We start from the raw sequence: 17,424 nt of genomic DNA on the forward strand, positions 1-17,424 counted from the left end.
TTGGACTAGTCATCTCCAGCTTTTATCTAGTGATTGTTCTTCTAATCCTCCTCCTGCTGTGTCAGTGTCCATGGGCTTCCCCAGGATGCCTGTGGTTCCCAGAATTTCTCTTCATGGAAGGACATCCAGACACAGCCTGCTCTTTAAATCTGCGGGATGGTTGCACTGCTGCTCCCCGAGCCAACATACCACAGGCTCCAGCTGAGCATGGAGTAACGCAAAGCAGGGTCAGAACAAGAAGGGAGGTGGTAGGAGGAGAAGAAGAGAGAAGAGAAGGTGAAAATGGAAGCAACAGCGAGAGAACAGAAAGATGATTTCAGGAGAATAATCTCTTCCCTTCTCGGGTTCTTGTGAAAGCCCCAGTGCCTGCAAACCTGATTCTGGCTATTTTAACTATCTTAGATTTTCTTCCCTGCAGCGAAGGCGGGGGGCCAGCAACCTCCACCCCAGTCCTGCTCTTGCCAGCAAAAGTTATTATTATTTTTTGTTCCCTGACAACAGTGTACTGTTAATTCTGCTTCTCCTGTTCCAACACGACCAGCTTTCCTCTCTCCCCCTTTCAGGCAACAAGCAGGAGAATTAGAGACCATCCTTTCCCATTGCTGTGTGTAGATGAGCTGCAAGAGCTGTGCTTGTGCCTGTCTGCACGCAAGCAATGGAAGGGACAATTTCTGGACCTTCAGGTGGATGCAGAGCATGGCTAATTGGACAAGTGCAACTAGGACCTTTGATGGTTTTGTTCAGTCTCTGTATGACCCAGCAGAAACCTTCAGGGCCACATACAAGAACACAAATAAAGGACACTCACTCAGTCACAAGTCCAGTGGGACGGGCTATTCCAGAGGGACAGGGACTGCACTGATAACTCATACATGTGCACATGCACACAGAAAACACTTGTATTAAAAACTAAACATGCACTTCCCAGGTCCTTGAAGGAGGCAGCAGAAAGAATTGAGGAACTGTTTCCCCAGGTCACAAAAGTTGATGGCAGTTCTCCTTTAATAACGGTTTCCACTTCCATCGTAGCCCTCTGGCTTTGCAGGGTGTATAGCCAAGTAGCAACAAATAAAAATATGCATTAACTCCAGCTAGCTTCTCTTGAGCACCATGTCCCATCCCTATCTCCCTGTCGTCGGGTGCTCAGCTGCCATGTGAGCACTGCTGGCAGTTTGTGCATCTTGGCAGCTGCACAGCACCACGGCTCCATACAAGAATTAGAGTGATTAACCGTTAACCACAAGAGCTTTCTGATCTCAAGGCAGAGTGGTAACTGGCTCTGGAGGGGGGAACTGGGAGCCACAGGGTAAGGGACAGAGAGAGTCAGCCTGGGGTCAGGAGGAGAAGCCAACCCTTTGAGTTGTGGCTCAACAGATATGAAGCTAAACCCAAAAATGCCACCTGGTAAGAATCCCAGCTGGGATACGGTACAGGTCTGTGACAGAGAGTAAAGCCAGCTCTTACTCCCCAGGAGATCTGAGCATCCTCAGTGATACAGACGTTCAAGATAGTCATTAAGTTCCAGTTCATCTGCCTTTACTACAGTCCTTCTCTAGCTCTAGAAAGCTCAGCTATGATCCTGTTTTCTTTAATTTTTATCATTAGGTCATGAAAGAATTTGAGGGAGTGGCCAGGCAAACCCAAATAATCACTTCGGGGTGGTTTAAGTTACCTTCCACCAGCTGGCATGCAGTAACCAAGTGCAAACAAAGTATTAGTCTGCTGCAACTGAATTTTGTAATCCAGTAAACTAGAAATATCCCCCGTCTGCACACAGGTATTGGGTGGCTTCATACTCAATATCTACCCATGTGTCCTATGGACCTGTTAGGACAAAATTATGAAGCATCCCCTGAGGTAGCTGGAGTTTTAAGCTTCGCTCCCCTCTCCTATCCAACCTATTAGCAATGTAGACAGGAGCATCAGAGATCTCAGTGAAGCACTGCTGCAGTTCCTTCTTTAGGCTCCCACTAAGAAAGCATCTCCATGCACATCAAGAGTTTCGCTGCTACTGGAGCCCTACAGCCTCCCCTGATCCTGGGAGAGGTTGAAAAGCTCCTCAGCCAGTGTGCTCTCAGGCCACTGCTGAGTCCTCTTCACCTGCCGAGATATCAAAAGGAAGATTAGGGAGAAGGAAAAAAAAATAAAATCCATGACACACATGCAAACAGAGCCTTTCAAATCATCTTGTCATAACACATTAGTGTTGATTTATGATTGCAAAAGCATCAAATAAATGTTTAGTGGAGTGACTGTTGCCAAATGCGAATAATCCCAGAGAACACGTGGAAATGGTTAACAATAGTCTTGTTCCAAGCAGCTGCTCCACGCTCCCTCCTTCAGCTGCCCAGTGTTTCCTGCAGCCATTTCAAATTTTATCCTGCCTATCATGCTCAGACAGCAATATACTAAAGTATGATACAACTGAAAACAATACTATTAATTAAAACTTTTTGGCTTTGGACCAGAAAGGAGAGTTGAGATGGGTTCATGCAACTCTGATTTACGAGTCTTTCAGGATGTGCAAGTGCACGTGCTCACAGCACAGCGAATGCACACTGACTCCATGCGAAACATTGCCCAGAGTAGCAAGAGCTTCTATATCTGCTCACGGTGTTCAGGAAAATTCACCTTGCCTTTCATTTGTGCCAGGAAGCAGGACTTCCCTTCACGAGGAATAAACACCATGATAACAGCGACTGCTGGGAGAAGGAGATGTGAGGAATGGACAAAAAACACTCACAGGTGTCAGACTTGATGACTGTCAGAAAATCATGCATTTTATATATAATTTCCATTGTCTGTAAAGCAGTTGTGAAAATAGTCTAGAGCTGCGTCTACCCAAAGGTGTAGAGTCAAGGCACCTGATAAAGACTATTATCAAACCATACATGGAAACACAAGCCTCAACTCCATCCCTTTCCACACTTGTATCTACTCAGCTTAGTTATTGACAGGCCAAAAAGAGGCAATTATGATGATTTTGTTTAAACTCTATTATAGCCACAATTCCTTCCTCCTGCATCCAACTTATTCCCTGCAATTAAACTACTGTTTATTTTTTAGAAATCCCTCAAATCTTGCAATTGTTAGAGGATTCATCCTGTCTCTCAGGAAGGCTTAAATAGCATACCAACATTATTATCCATTGTGTACCTTATTTTTAGCCTGAATGCATTTGTTCTAGAGGTAGAGCAGAGGGTATTTCCCAAGACAGAAGAAAAACTTTTGTCAAAACACTGTAAATTAAAAACAGCAAGGTTCAGCACAGGGAAAACAGGAGTCAAGACTTGTTAAGAGGCCAAACTTGTGCCAGCGCTTGCAAGAATGTTTCTTACTTAGAGGCATAAGAAAAAATTTGTTTTCACGGTCCTGTAGCCTTTCTCACCAAATGCCTTGACAAACCTCAACTGATGTAGGCATCTGGTAGGTGTCCCCCCTCCTCCATGGTCTCTGTACTCAGAGAAGTGATAGCAGCACCTCCGCACAGGGATTCACACTGGAGGTGGACAACTTGCCCTCTGGGGTATCTTATCTTTCTCCTCTGGTCACAAAGGCGACCTGAAACAAGGTGGACAGGCTAACGTGGGGCATGCAGGGATTTGATCAGCCCTGGCTTTCCTCGGACGCTGACTCTTGGAGCTCAAAGGGTTTTTTTTCTTGGCAGGTCTGATTTCTACAACTTCACGGCAGCTGGATCGAGAATACAAGGCTGAACATATCCTAGAGGTGGGTAATGATGATTGTAATTAGCTTTATTTACCTACAAGTGTATTAAGTCCTCAAAGAGCTTTCCTTGCAAGTTGGAGCACAGAGAAAGAATCTCATCTCATCAGCTCCCAACTGCTGGGAAACTTAATTAAATGGTGTGTGTTGCCCTAAGAGACAGCTGCAGCAGTACTGCGGGGTTTATTATTTCCTTACTGGAGACTGGAGCAAAAGGCCTGTTCTGGAAGCTGTGGGAATGCAGGAAGAGGACTGGAATTGTCCTTTAGCAGGATGGATAATAAGTTATGGGTGAAAAAGCAAGCCAGAGAAATCCACCCTCATTTATCTCATTGTATCAGACATTGGTGTGTAGCTTTGAGTTACCAGCCCGCATCCTCAATGGCTCTGAGCAAAGCGTATTTAGTTTAGAGGGATCTTGAGGTGTTTCACTCTATCAGGGTGATGGAGGATAATAGATTTCTTTCTGCAATGCAACGTGCACAGGCACAGCGAAGTGAGGGTGGGTGATAACTTGCCAAGCCATAACAATACAAACCTTTTCAGTTGTGTGACCCCTAATGACCAATCTGACCCACTGCCTGGAGCAACTTCAAACAGGAGCCCTGCAGATGCGTCCCCCTGTGCATGCACACGCCTTGCACAGTGCCAGGTACAGCCACCAAATTTTACCATGCAGAGGAGCAATGCCTCTGAAAATGTTGAGTTACAAATGCAGATCTACACAAAACCCCTAGTTTAGTCATTGCCCATCAGGATGAAGGCTGGCTGCTCTTGTCTGAGGTCACAACAAAGAGCTCTGTCACCTACTCTCTTTTCTTGCTGGCAGGTGGCCGTTTCCGACAATGGAGAGCCAGCCCTGAAGTCCACCAGCAGAGTTGTGATACAAGTCCTGGATGCCAATGACAGTCCTCCCAATTTCCCCCACAAGCTCTTCATGGTGCAGCTCCCTGAGAGAGATGCCTCAGAGACACCACTACCAGTCTACAGGCTGATCGCTTCGGACCGTGACCAGGGCCAGAACAGCCAGATCACCTACACCATCGAGGAGGAGGAGGAAGGGATATTCACTATCAACCCCACAACTGGCATGGTGTTCTCCAGGAAAGCTTTTCCTGCCTCTGAATACAACATACTCACGGTGAGAGGAGAGGGAAACAAGGAGAGCCAATTAGAAGAGATGGGTGCAGAGGGAAGGAGAGGAAAGGCTGCAGAAACAGAGAAGATAAAAGTAGAAAAGACATGGAGAAAATGCAGCAGTGGGAGAAGAGCCTGAATGAGACAGACTTGGGTTACAGGGAGAGAAACAGGGAGGGAACGATAGGAAATGCAGAAGGTCAGAAGCTATTAAAAATGCAGAGTAAATTTAAAATTAATTGCCCAACCCACTGTTAGAGGTGAAAATAGCAATCCATGATCCCTTATGGATGTGGACCTGAACCTGAACAGTCTTTAGGTTGCACAGCTCTACCTTGGAAGTAGCCAGAGCACGGGCCACTAGGTCAAGACTTGTTTTGTAGGATTCTGGGTGCCCTTGGACCTGAAACTCCTGGTGAGCGGGAGAAGCAGCTTCCCATCAGGCTCTCATGGGCTAAACTAGCCTTCTTTCTGACTGCACATGTATTTCTCGGCAGGTCAAGGCAACAGACGGTGGCAGCCCACCACTTTCCTCCCACGTGCGGCTTCACATCAGCTGGGTCGCCCGTCCTGTCCCTTCCTCGGAGCCACTAGCTTTTGATGAACCCCATTTTAACTTTGCCGTGATGGAAACAGATCCTGTAAACCATATGGTGGGAGTGATCAGCATTGAAATGGGCCCCAGCCAAGTGTGGTTTAATATCACAGGTGAGACACAGAAATTAAACCAGGGCAGCGGTGTCTGGGAGCGTTTGCCCCAGCTCCCTTGGCTTTCAACACTCGCATGCCTGAGCTAATGACGTTGTTTGCTTTAGGTGTAGGTGAGCTACAGGGAAAGCTTTCTCACAGACACCAAAAAGCTTAAACAGCCATAGACAAAGCTGCCTGTCCAAGAGCTCCAGTGCCAAGTGCAATTATCTAACACATTTTTTTAATGACATTCTGGGACTTGCCAGTGTTTGAGGTGTTCTCCGATGTCACGTGAAAGGCAGGGCATGCCAGCCCCAGCTTCTCCTGGGAACTGAGTGACACTGTTGGTTGTGGTAAAACAGCCTGTGAGGATCCAGGTGTCTGGCTGGGTCTCACAGACACCCCTGTCTCTCCCTCCCTGCTGAGCCCATAGTTTGGACAGGGAGCCAAGAGGGAAGGATTCCTCAAAGAGCTGGTCAGACCCAACTGATGGGGCTGTCCCTTCCACCTCACAGCATCCCAGGGGTGACCTGGACATGAAACACAAAGAAGCTCTAGGGCCTCCTCTAAGACACACAATGCTAGGGCAGAGGGGACGTGGGCTGTCACCCCTGGGGGACTCATCAGGCAGTGCGTGTGCAGAACTGGTCCTACAAACAAGGACCAATTGTGCTCCTGTAATTTGGTGTTTTGAAGCGGTACCCCAATCTGCCTTGCGCAGCCTTTCCCTGACACTGCCTGCAGGGCTTGCCCTGTCAGACAAAGCCTTAATTGGGCAAGTGAATAGTTTTTGCCCTGTTAGGGCAGGGATAATGGTGTATAAATACCATTAAGCAACAAGAGATACAACACTACAAGGATCAGCAAAACAATATCAGTGTAAGACTTATCTACCATGAGTAGTGTCTGCTTGGGTTTGCAGAATTAACGGTCTATTCCTCTGAATGTTATCCCATCGCTTCCCTGCTGAGTGCTTGCCTGGATGCTCAACCTCATATTTTCCAGTTCCTAGTGCACCAAGTGCTATTCAGGGCTCTCTTGGTTTCTATACTGGTAGAAAGGGACAGGATTTCATTTTTCCTGCTAGAGAAACAAAGCATCACAGTAGCTGGCAACCAAGTGGGTGATGCAGAGATCCAGGAACCTTCAGCACCTCATTCAAAAACTCACCTTTCCCAGTCCACAAAGGCTCTGTCACTGGGTTTGGTGGTGTCTGCAAAAGCTCTGACAGCATCTTTGATCTCTTTCCTCTCCTGGATTTCCTCTTGCCCTTTGGCACCATGCAAAGGGAACCCTTCTCTCTGGGAAAGGCATCCATGGATCTCTCTTTTCCTCTGTCTCTGCTTCTTTCTATCTCCTTCCCAACAGGAAAATGGTGCTCCAGATGGCTGGCAACCACTGCATTTCTCCCACAAGGGAAGACATGTAATTTAACAACCAGCCAAGATTTTCCCATCTGGTAAGAGAATAAAGCAGAATCCAGAGCACCCAGTAGCTAGGAAGGGAGAAGCTGAGACCTGGAATAAATCACAGAAAACTGTTTCTACTTCTCCACATCTCAGAACAGCATAGTGCTTCACATGCAATAGAGAGCTAACAGGCCACCAGTAAGTGAGGCATGAGAAAGGAGGTGCCAGGCCAGGGCTGAACAGCAGTAGCATGAGGGACAGCCTTCTGCTGCTGAGCTGCTCAGGCCTGCGGTTCACTGCACTACACAGCCATCTGGGTTGGAGGCAACAGGCTCTGCTCACCCTGGAAGCACCGTCTGCCTCCCCAACTGTTCAAGTATTGGGCTGCTTCAGGTAGCTCACAGGCTCCCAACCGTGGCAAGGAAGACCATCACTGATATACCCACAGTGTGACCTTGAATTGGAAGCCAGTAAGGGCATTGTTCAACCCTGCAGGTCCCTGATCCATACTAAGCCTGTGATGCTGCATAGCTGGAGACCTTGTGCAAATAAATCAATGTTCAAATGTGCCTGTTGCAAATCTAGCCAGGACATCATGTGCATACATGCATCCTTCCCCCTTCTCTCTTCCTCCTCATTTTCTCTAACTCCCCTCACCTTCCCTTTTGTCACCATCTGTGACTACCTCTTGTCCAACTTCTCCAAGTCCTTCTGTGTCCATCTCGCACATATTGTATCGAGTTTCCAGATTTGGGGAAAACTCACCTATGGTACTGTCCTCAATCTAGCTGTGGCCAAAGAGGTACAGCTAGAGTGAATGCCTGCACATCCCCATTCAAGGTATATTGCCTGGCATACCACATATCTCTGCCTGGGTATGAGCTTCTTGTGTGGTTTGTGTATGTTATCTGGAGGGGAAATCCTTGTCCTTCAGATCTCCAGGCAGCTCCTGGAATACCTTACCCTGCCCTGCAGAGGCTACCGGCACCTGGAGTTTGCTCCAGACAGAAATCTAACTGTAAATGCTCCCCATTTCCTTTGCTCATCTCTCCCTTATCCCAGGTGGTGATGATGACATGGATTTTGACATTGAAAAGAGCACAGGCAGCATGGTCATTGCAAGACCCCTTGATGCAAGGAAGAAATCAAGCTATAACCTGACAGTAGAAGTCACTGATGGGTCCACTACCATCAAAACCCAGGTAATGTTTTTTTCTTTGGTACAGACCCCATCTAGGGTGAGTATATACCAAAGAGAATCTTTCTTCTGACTCCACTGAGCTCTGGATCAGGTGCCAAGCACAAGAATCTCCTTAGACTATGATCTTACATTACACAGTGGCCCAAGTCTTTCCTAAGTACCAAGCTAACATTTTTTTTATGTTGTTGGAAACACAAATGGTCTAGGAAAGCCCGTGGCTTTCCTATTGATCACAGACAGCACACAAGAACACACCTACACCACCAGCCAAGCTGGGGTGGCAGTTCACACTCGCAGACCTCAACTTGCTCTCAGCTGTTCAGGCTGAACTACAGCATGGTTGGGACAACACACTAAGATATAAAGGAAATGCATATGAAGTTAGATCAGGCTTGGCTCCATGGTACCATGTCAAGGGGTATCCCTGGGACTTGCTAGCCCATGTAAAGCCAGCACAGACAAATCTGGAAGAGGTGAAGCCCTGCCCTGTGCTGCTCCAAGTGCGTGGAGCATTGTTAACATATCAGCACTGAGGTCCATGGGGCTGAGTAGCGCAACTGCAGAGATGCTGCGTCCTCTTAGTTGCCCCATGAAAAGCAAACACTGGTGAAAGGAGGCACACTGCTCTCAGGTATGTCCCCAAGCCCTAGTTAAAATGGCTGCTGAGATTTGCCCATCTTTACCTACTCTCAGGAAGGGTATTCAGGGCTTGATCTTTCACCAACCATTTTTTCCACACATAAGAAACATCCAAAAATCCAGCCCTTGCTACACAGGAAGACCTAGAACGTGAGTCACCCATCAGTGATGCTTATCGTGGGAAATTCACTGTGGAGGTTTGCGGGGGATGATGAGTGAGGAACACTACCATTCCTGTGAAATGTAAGGCTAACGGACACCTATCTATCTCAACTGTCTTCAAGTATTGCTCTAAATAAACAAACAAAGCCCCACCTTTCCTGGTGTGCATTCTCTGCCACCTTGCATCTCATCCCTATGTTTATTTTGGCACTCAAGGCCACTAGCAGATGTCAAAAAACCCGCTTGTGCAAAACACCCATGGCATGTTCAGGTTTGCTAATGGAAGCAAATCATTACACTTGGCAGTCACTACACCCTTCAATAGGGGGGTCAGGACAATCAGGGTAGAAGACCAAACAGAAAAAACTAGGTGACTTTGCAGGCATGATTCAGGCAGGCCATTCACAGGGGTTTGCTGTTAAATGCAGAGGGGAAGGTTGGGCTAAAAAGTATAGACCACAAACTTTGCTTCTGCATACCTTCTCCACACACGTGCTGCTCTTGAGATAGGCCAACCCCTCCCTTCCTTTACCAAGCATCCCCTCTGTGTCAGCTTTCTGGTGTGTAATTAATGAGTGCTGGTGTGGAGGCACCAGCCAGCAAAGCTGGCACCACGGCTGAGTGACTGCTTCTTTTCACAGCAGGCTTTCCCCGTGTGCCAAGTGCAGGCACGTTCAGTCTGAATGGCTTGCCAGACTGGAGAGGTTAAAAAAACGAAAGGAAGCAAACTAAAAATCACTAAGGGAAGGCACAGCAGGAGTTCCTCAGGGAGAAGGACAAAAGGGCTGTCAGTGACCACAGATGGCAAAGCCCCAAGAGTTGGAGAGCTGTGATGCTTACAGGGCATTGCTACACTCAAGAGGGGTTGGTAGCTGAGATTTTACATGGCTGCATAAGTCAGGTTGCTCCTACATCTCCACTGCTCTCACTGTGCTGTCTCCCCCCAAGGCATTTATCCATGTGATTGACATCAACCAGCACCGTCCCCAGTTCCTGGAGAGCCATTATGACGTGAGGATTCCTGAAGATACCCCCTCGGGGAGAGAAATCCTTCAAGTCAGTGCAACAGACAAGGACAAAGGCAAGGGGCTCATCTACACCATCCATAGCAGCGTGGACCCCAAAAGCACAAGACTTTTCCAGTTGGATCCAAGCAGTGGGGCCCTCACAACAGCAGAAGGCTTCAGTTCCCAGCCCATGCCACAACACACCCTAACAGTGATGGTGAGTCCCAGCCAAACCCTGCTGAGTCCATCAGCTTCTCTGGGATATATGGGTCACTGGAAAAATTCAAACTGGTTCTAATCTTTGAGGGAGGATTTGCCTAGAACAACAGGGAAGAGGAAAACCTTTACTATATAACCATCCTGGATAAATCTAGGTGACACCTTGGTTTCCTCTAACCATGTGCTGAGCCCATCACCTGCTAAATTCATTGGAGGGCTATTGGATTCTTGTACAAAAAAGTAGAGTGGATAATTGATAATGTTTGGTTTCAAGCCCAAGGCTGAGTTTTGGCACTGAAATTTACAACCTGAGGGGTTGGTAGCACTGAAACATGCCACCCTCTGTAAGAGTCCTGATGAACTACTTCGAAGCCTGGTGCAGGAAAGGCTGCCTATTCCCTGATGTGACCCTAGCTGCTCTTTTTCTGTCATTCAGGTACGAGACCAGGAGGTCCCCATCAAGAGGAACTTTGTCCGGGTCATCATCCACGTGGAGAACTGCAACCTTCACCCTCCACAGTTCAGCAGCATCCATTATGAAGCAGAAGTGCTGGACTCGGCAGTGGTGGGCACAGAGGTTAAACAAGTCAGAGCCCTTGATCAGGACCAAGGAGCCAATGCTGAAATCCACTACTCCCTTCAGGCAGGTGAGAGCCACACAACCAGGAGGTTTAGACTACGAACATTCCTGCATGTCCATGCTCTAGCTAGTGGCCAGACAACTGACCAGCTTTCTCTAGCTGTTGCAAAGAACAGTAAATGACTCCACATTGCTAAAATGTGATTTTTTTTCCCATCCAGAGAAAATCTAGAGCAAGAAGGTAATTCCTATATTATGGAAACTTTCATATTATGGAAGAAGCACTCTTCCTTAGAAAGACAGTTCAATGTTGAGTCACTGGTTTAAGAAAAAAATGTGACTGGATGAGTTAGGATGACTTAAATTCTTCTCTTCCCATCCATGGGAACTGAGGGAAAGATCCTTGTCCAGTTGGTAGGCAAAAGTACTCCCATTTCCACAGCAGTCATCATCACTTCCACCAGTTCTACCAAAAAATACATCCTTGAGGAAAGGTGAGCACCCTTTCAGCATTAGTTGATGGTCTTTTTGGGTTGTACAAGCTCATTGGGCAGCTGTTTTATTATTCACTCTAGAAGTTAAAACTTAAATATTTATGGCTGTGCCACACTGCCTATTTAGCAGGTAAAATCTTTGCAGGAGACAAGTCATCCTTTGCTCCATCTTTCTCACTGCAATTTAGATCAAGGACCAAGGAATTTAATTGCTCCTGAAGTATTGGTAATTATAAGCATGACAGGGCTTGAAGCAACTAGTACAGTCTGCGCTACCATGTTCTGCACATGAGGCAAAAGCTTCAAGCACATGTTCTACCACCACTAAATACGCTCAAATTAGAAGGGTATTTATCTCTAATTTACATTTTGATTTATTTAAAAGTTAGCTCCTATATCTCAATACATTCATTGTTCTTAGAATGAAAATTATTTAGAAATTAATGAAGATTGTTGTCTCCCAGATGTTAATTAGGACTGAAATCAAGAGCATCTATGGAAATGAGGTTCAAAAAACCAAAACCAATAGGGTGTCTGCATTCTTCACTTTGTAATTTCTCTTCTTGCAGGTAATGGGGAAGGTTTCTTCAGCATCGACCCTTATTCTGGAATTATTACAGTTGCCCAGAAATTGGACCCATCCAGGCAGGAGCGATTTACTCTTATTGTAAAGGCCGAAGATCGGGGGTTCCCCCAGCTTAAAGATTCTGCTACAGTACATGTCCGCATTAGACCCTCTGATCGAACCCCTCCAAAATTTCCAGAGGCCGAATACATCACAGAGATCAGTGAATCCGCTGCTGTTGGCTCTCCTCTGATCCAGGTTTCAGCTACGAGCTTTTCACCAGTCAGCTATGAAATAAAAGATGGAAATGGAGATAGAGTGTTCTCCATGAACTATCAGTCAGGCCTTATTTCCACTCAGAAGAGCTTAGATTTTGAGCAGGTATCTTTTTACCAGTTGAAAGTCCGTGGCACCAACATGGCTGGAGCGTTTATGGACACGACGGTACTTATCTATGTCATAGATGAGAATGACAATGTGCCCATCTTTGTCAAGCCTTCCTTCATTGGCTGGATCATGGAGAATGCTCCATCACAAAGCATGGTACTGGATGAAAGCAATGCTCCCCTCGTGACCCATGCAACAGATGCTGATCAAGATTCCAATGCTCTGCTGGTCTATGAGATTTTGGAACCAGAGGCACTGACATATTTCATGGTAGATCCCAGCACAGGGACTCTTACCACTCGTGCTGATATAGACTATGAACTTACCCCAGTTTTCCACTTCAGTGTACACGCACATGACAGTGGAAGTCCCAGCTTATTTGCATCCAAGCCAGCTAAGGTCACAATCCATGTTAAAGATGTGAATGATTCACCTCCAGTCTTTTTGAAAGACACTTATGAGCTTTCTGTCTTATTACCTGCCCACCCAGGGATGGAGCTTTTGTCAGTGCAGGCAAAAGATGCAGATTCAGAGGTGACCTACGGCATCGTGGAAGGGAACCGTGATAATGCTTTCTATATTCATCCACTCACAGGTCTCATCTCCATTCTTAATGCTACAGGCCTGGGAAGTTCTCGTGAACTCACCGTCAGAGCTGGTGACGGCTTATATAAAAGTACTGCTCTGGTTAAGCTAAATTTAACTCAAGCACAAGGTACGGGGTTAAAATTTGACCAAGACATATACACAGCAACTGTGATGGAGAACTCTACAGATGAGAAGACTCTCACTGTTCTTGGAGTCAAAGGATATCAGCTAAATGAACCACTTTTCTATTCACTTTTGAATGGAAAGGAAAGCTTCAAAATGATCCAGGCATCTGGAGTACTCCAGACCAAAGGTGTGAAATTTGACCGTGAAGCACAAGACGTGCACGAGGTAGCTGTGGAAGTGAAGGACAACAGGAAACCACCAAGAGTGTCCCAAGCCACAGTCAAGGTTTATGTAGAGGATGTCAATGACAATCCACCGCAGTTTGAGAATGTGCCGTATTACACCTCGGTGCAGGATGGCACAGAGCCAGGTGATGTACTTTTTCAGGTGTCAGCAACAGACAAAGACATAGGGAATAACGGAGTCATTACCTACTCATTCGCAGAAGACTACAAATATTTTTGGATTGACCCCTACCTAGGAGACATCTCACTTAAGAAGCCTCTTGATTATCAAGCTTTAAATAAATACAACCTCCGAGTCATTGCTAAGGACAAAGGCGAGCCTCCCCTCCAAGCTGAAGAGGAGGTTGTGATCAGTGTGAGGAACAAATCCAACCCTCTGTTCCAAAATTTGTACTACCGAGTGAAGGTGCCAGAAAACATCCCCCTGTACACATCTATCCTCCACATACAGGCTCGCAGCCCTGAAGGCTTGCGCCTCATCTACAACATTGCGGAAGAAGACTCCCTGAAACTGTTCAGTACCGACTTCAAAACGGGTGTCCTGACTGTCACAGGTCAGCTGGACTACGAGCTAGAGACGAAACACACATTCACCGTTAGAGCCACAGACACAGCGCTAGGATCCTTTTCTGAAGCCAGAGTAGAGGTGGAGGTAGAGGACGTTAATGACAACCCCCCTGTATTTTCTCAGATGATCTACACAGCATCCGTCTCAGAGAGTTTGCCAGCACAGACGCCTGTTATCCAGCTCTCTGTTTCTGATAAGGATTCAGGCAGAAATAAAATGGTCTCCTATCAGATCTTGGATGATGGTTCAGATGCTACCAAATTCTTTAATATTGATGCCAACACAGGGCAAATAACAACAGCTCAAGCACTTGATTATGAAAAAAATCAACAGTTTCGCATGAAAGTAAGAGCTGCAGATCATGGGATGCCTCCGCTTAGCAGCGATGCCCTGGTAATTGTAGATGTGACAGACATCAATGACAATCCCCCTGAGTTCAGCCAGCTCCAGTATGAAGCCAAGGTAAGTGAAATGGCTACGTGTGGGCACATCGTGATAAAAGTCCAGGCCCTGGACCCCGATAGCGGAGACACCACCCGACTGGAATATGTGATACTCTCAGGCAATGACAACAGGCATTTCACTATCAACAGCACTTCTGGAATTATATCCATGTTCAACCGCTGTAAAAAGGACTTGGAACCATCTTACAACCTCAGAGTTTCTGCTTCAGATGGAGTTTTCAAGAGCACTGTGCCTGTGTACATCAATACCACAAATGCCAACAAATACAGCCCCTCTTTTCAGCAGAATGTGTACGAGGCAGAGCTGGCAGAAAATGCTGAGATAGGTACCAAAGTGATTGAGCTGCTGGCTATTGACCCAGACGGTGGCCCATTCGGCACCATAGACTATACCATCATAAATAAACTGGCCCATGAGAAATTCTCCATAGACAATAAAGGTCATATTGCCACACTGCAAAAACTGGACAGGGAAAATTCAACAGAGAGAGTCATTGCCATTAAAGTCATGGCCAAGGACGGGGGTGGGAAGGTGGCATTCTGCACTGTCAAAATAATCCTTACAGATGAGAATGACAACCCACCTCAGTTCAAAGCCTCTGAATACACACTATCCATCCAGTCCAATGTAAGCAAAGGCTCTCCTGTCATCCAGGTACTGGCTTACGATGCTGATGAAGGTGCAAATGCAGATGTCATTTACTCAGTTGACTCTGTGGAAGATGTGGCAGAAGACCTTGTGGAGATCAATGCTGCCACTGGGGTTGTTAAGGTCAAAGAGAGCCTTATTGGTTTAGAAAACAGAGCCTTTAATTTCAAGGTGAAAGCTGAAGATGGCAGACCCCCTCACTGGAATTCCCTTGTCCCAGTGAATCTTCAGATTGTCCCCAGGGAGGTGACACTGCCAAGGTTTTCTGAGCCCCTTTATACATTCTCTGCATCTGAGGATCTTCCGGAGGGATCAGAAATAGGGTCAGTCAAAGCTTTTGCAGAGGATCCCATCATATACAGCCTGGTGAAAGGAACCACTACAGAAAGTAACAAGGATGAGGTGTTTACACTGGATGAAAAAACGGGAGCTTTGAAAATCAAAAAGGCCATGGATCATGAGACCACCAAGTGGTATCAGATTGATGTTATGGCTCACTGCTCACATCAGGAGACTGAGCTGGTCTCTCTGGTCTCTGTGAACATCCAAGTGCAGGATGTCAATGACAACAGACCTGTTTTTGAGGCAGATCCCTACAAAGCTTTTGTTATGGAGAATATGCCATCAGGAACCACAGTCATTCAAGTGACAGCTAATGACCAGGACATGGGAAGTGATGGACAGGTGACCTACAGTCTGGAAGCAGAATCTGGCAATCTGCGAGGACTCTTCACCATTGATGGCGAGAGTGGATGGATCACCACACTAAAAGAGCTGGACTGCGAAGCTCAGGAGATCTATCGGTTTTATGTGGTGGCCACTGACCATGGCAGGAAAGTCCAGCTTTCTTCCCAAACCCTGGTGGAGGTCACTGTCTCTGATGAAAATGATAATGCTCCACAGTTCACCTCAGATTTCTACAAAGGATCAGTAATTGAGAACGCAGAGCCAGGGCAGGTTGTTGTCACACTGAGTACCATCGATGCGGACATCTCTGAGCAGAACCGGCGGGTCACATGCTACATAACTGGTGAGTGTTTCCTAACTTTAAATCTCAGTGAGTAAGAATAGAGTATCATCTCAAAGTGAGGATTTAATACCTTCTCTTACAGAATATTAGTACAGAACTAGTGTTGTACTGACAGTCCTACCAGAAGCAGGAGATGAAGCCCAAGCTGGACTCTTAAATGAGTCTGGAGTATCCAAAACTCTTCAGTAACTAACTGCAGTGGGTGGAATTATCATTATAATAATTATCTCACCACTGAATCATCTTATTTATTTGGAAATAAGTAAATAAAATATATATAAGTAATTATACAGCACTGCAGATATATTTATTTATGCTTTCTTAACAGAGGAATAATTAAGACGGTGTAATTGTAATACTTATTGGAAGGACAGAAGCAGTGGTACAACAGGAAGGAAGGTTTTTCTCACATAGATGGAGACCTGCATTTAAGTTCTTTGACCCAGCATTTTTCTCCTACTAACAGTCAGTTTACACATCACATATCTGTGTAGCCTGCCTATATTTTTTAATAGCTATATTTATGCACATAGGATGCATATTACTTTCTAATATTAAATGTGTGAAGCCACTTTCACTCTGACTTAACAGACAAGTAGACCTCACAAGGCTGCAGTTGAACCACTCTGTAGACTGGTGGACATTTGAGACCATCATGTCAATCTTAGAGGGGGTTTTGGCTAACAAGAAATACTAAAGATGACTCTTGCATCCCTGGAACATCAGTTGTGCCAACTAAAATTAATCACTGCTGTAAAACAACAAAAAAAATTATACTGGAATGTTTGTTGTGCATCTACACAAGTAGAAGCTTGATTTTACAGCACTTTTCGACCCCAAACAGTCTTTCTCAGACCTAGAACAGATACTTCAAATTAAAATGTTTGTTCAAACTCAAATGCAGACCCTTCAGGGTCAATATATTTAGCCAGATCATGCTGCAGCCTGTTATCTATTATTGTAACCATCCAAAACAGGGGAGGAATGCTGGTACTTTCAATTGCTTTACGGCATGTCTAGGTATTTTCAGGCCTTTGGGAGGAAAGATTAAATCATTCATGTATTCACATTTCTGTCATCTTAAAGGTAGGAGTAACTTCTGGCTACTTTAAACCTGAGAGAACGCACGCTTATGTTAGTGGTGCATAACAAGTTCTCTCTGCTCTTTACTTACAAGCACAAGTCAAACTCTTCCTATAAACATATAAAAACTGCAGTAGAACACTGCAGCTAAAGAAAGGAGGTGAACACAGAGCCTACCTTCCCATTGTTCATGTGCACATTGATTTCAAACACATAGAAACTACATCTGTGCATGGGCTGGAGTCTCCCAGAGTCAGAAGAAGGGCTGGAAGAGGTCTCATTGTGCCTCCAGATTCACAACCTCATCACCGCAGTGCAAATGAAAACAGAAAGAGAGTTAATTTAATTTCCCTGGCTGTGCAAGGCCCTTCAGAGTCTAACACAAACAAGCCCTGCAGCCAGCTCTCTTCATTGCCTCCCATTACCTAATGTGCTCCCTCCTTCTGCCCAACGGC

At 45.9% G+C, this 17,424-nt stretch overlaps 1 protein-coding gene across 1 annotated transcript in view; it reads left to right on the forward strand.

Moving 5' to 3' along the window:
- FAT2 (FAT atypical cadherin 2) overlaps positions 1-17,424 on the forward strand; it is a 58,260-nt gene that overhangs the window by 19,814 nt on the left and 21,022 nt on the right. Inside the window, 7 exon segments of the mRNA XM_029084727.1 lie at positions 3,668-3,729; positions 4,556-4,867; positions 5,361-5,571; positions 8,025-8,182; positions 9,913-10,188; positions 10,627-10,837; positions 11,834-15,886. Coding sequence (XP_028940560.1) covers positions 3,668-3,729; positions 4,556-4,867; positions 5,361-5,571; positions 8,025-8,182; positions 9,913-10,188; positions 10,627-10,837; positions 11,834-15,886 — 5,283 coding nt within the window.

The sequence above is a fragment of the Antrostomus carolinensis genome, unplaced genomic scaffold, assembly GCF_000700745.2.
Source record: "Antrostomus carolinensis isolate BGI_N321 unplaced genomic scaffold, ASM70074v2 scaffold32404, whole genome shotgun sequence".
Lineage (NCBI taxonomy): Eukaryota > Metazoa > Chordata > Aves > Caprimulgiformes > Caprimulgidae > Antrostomus > Antrostomus carolinensis.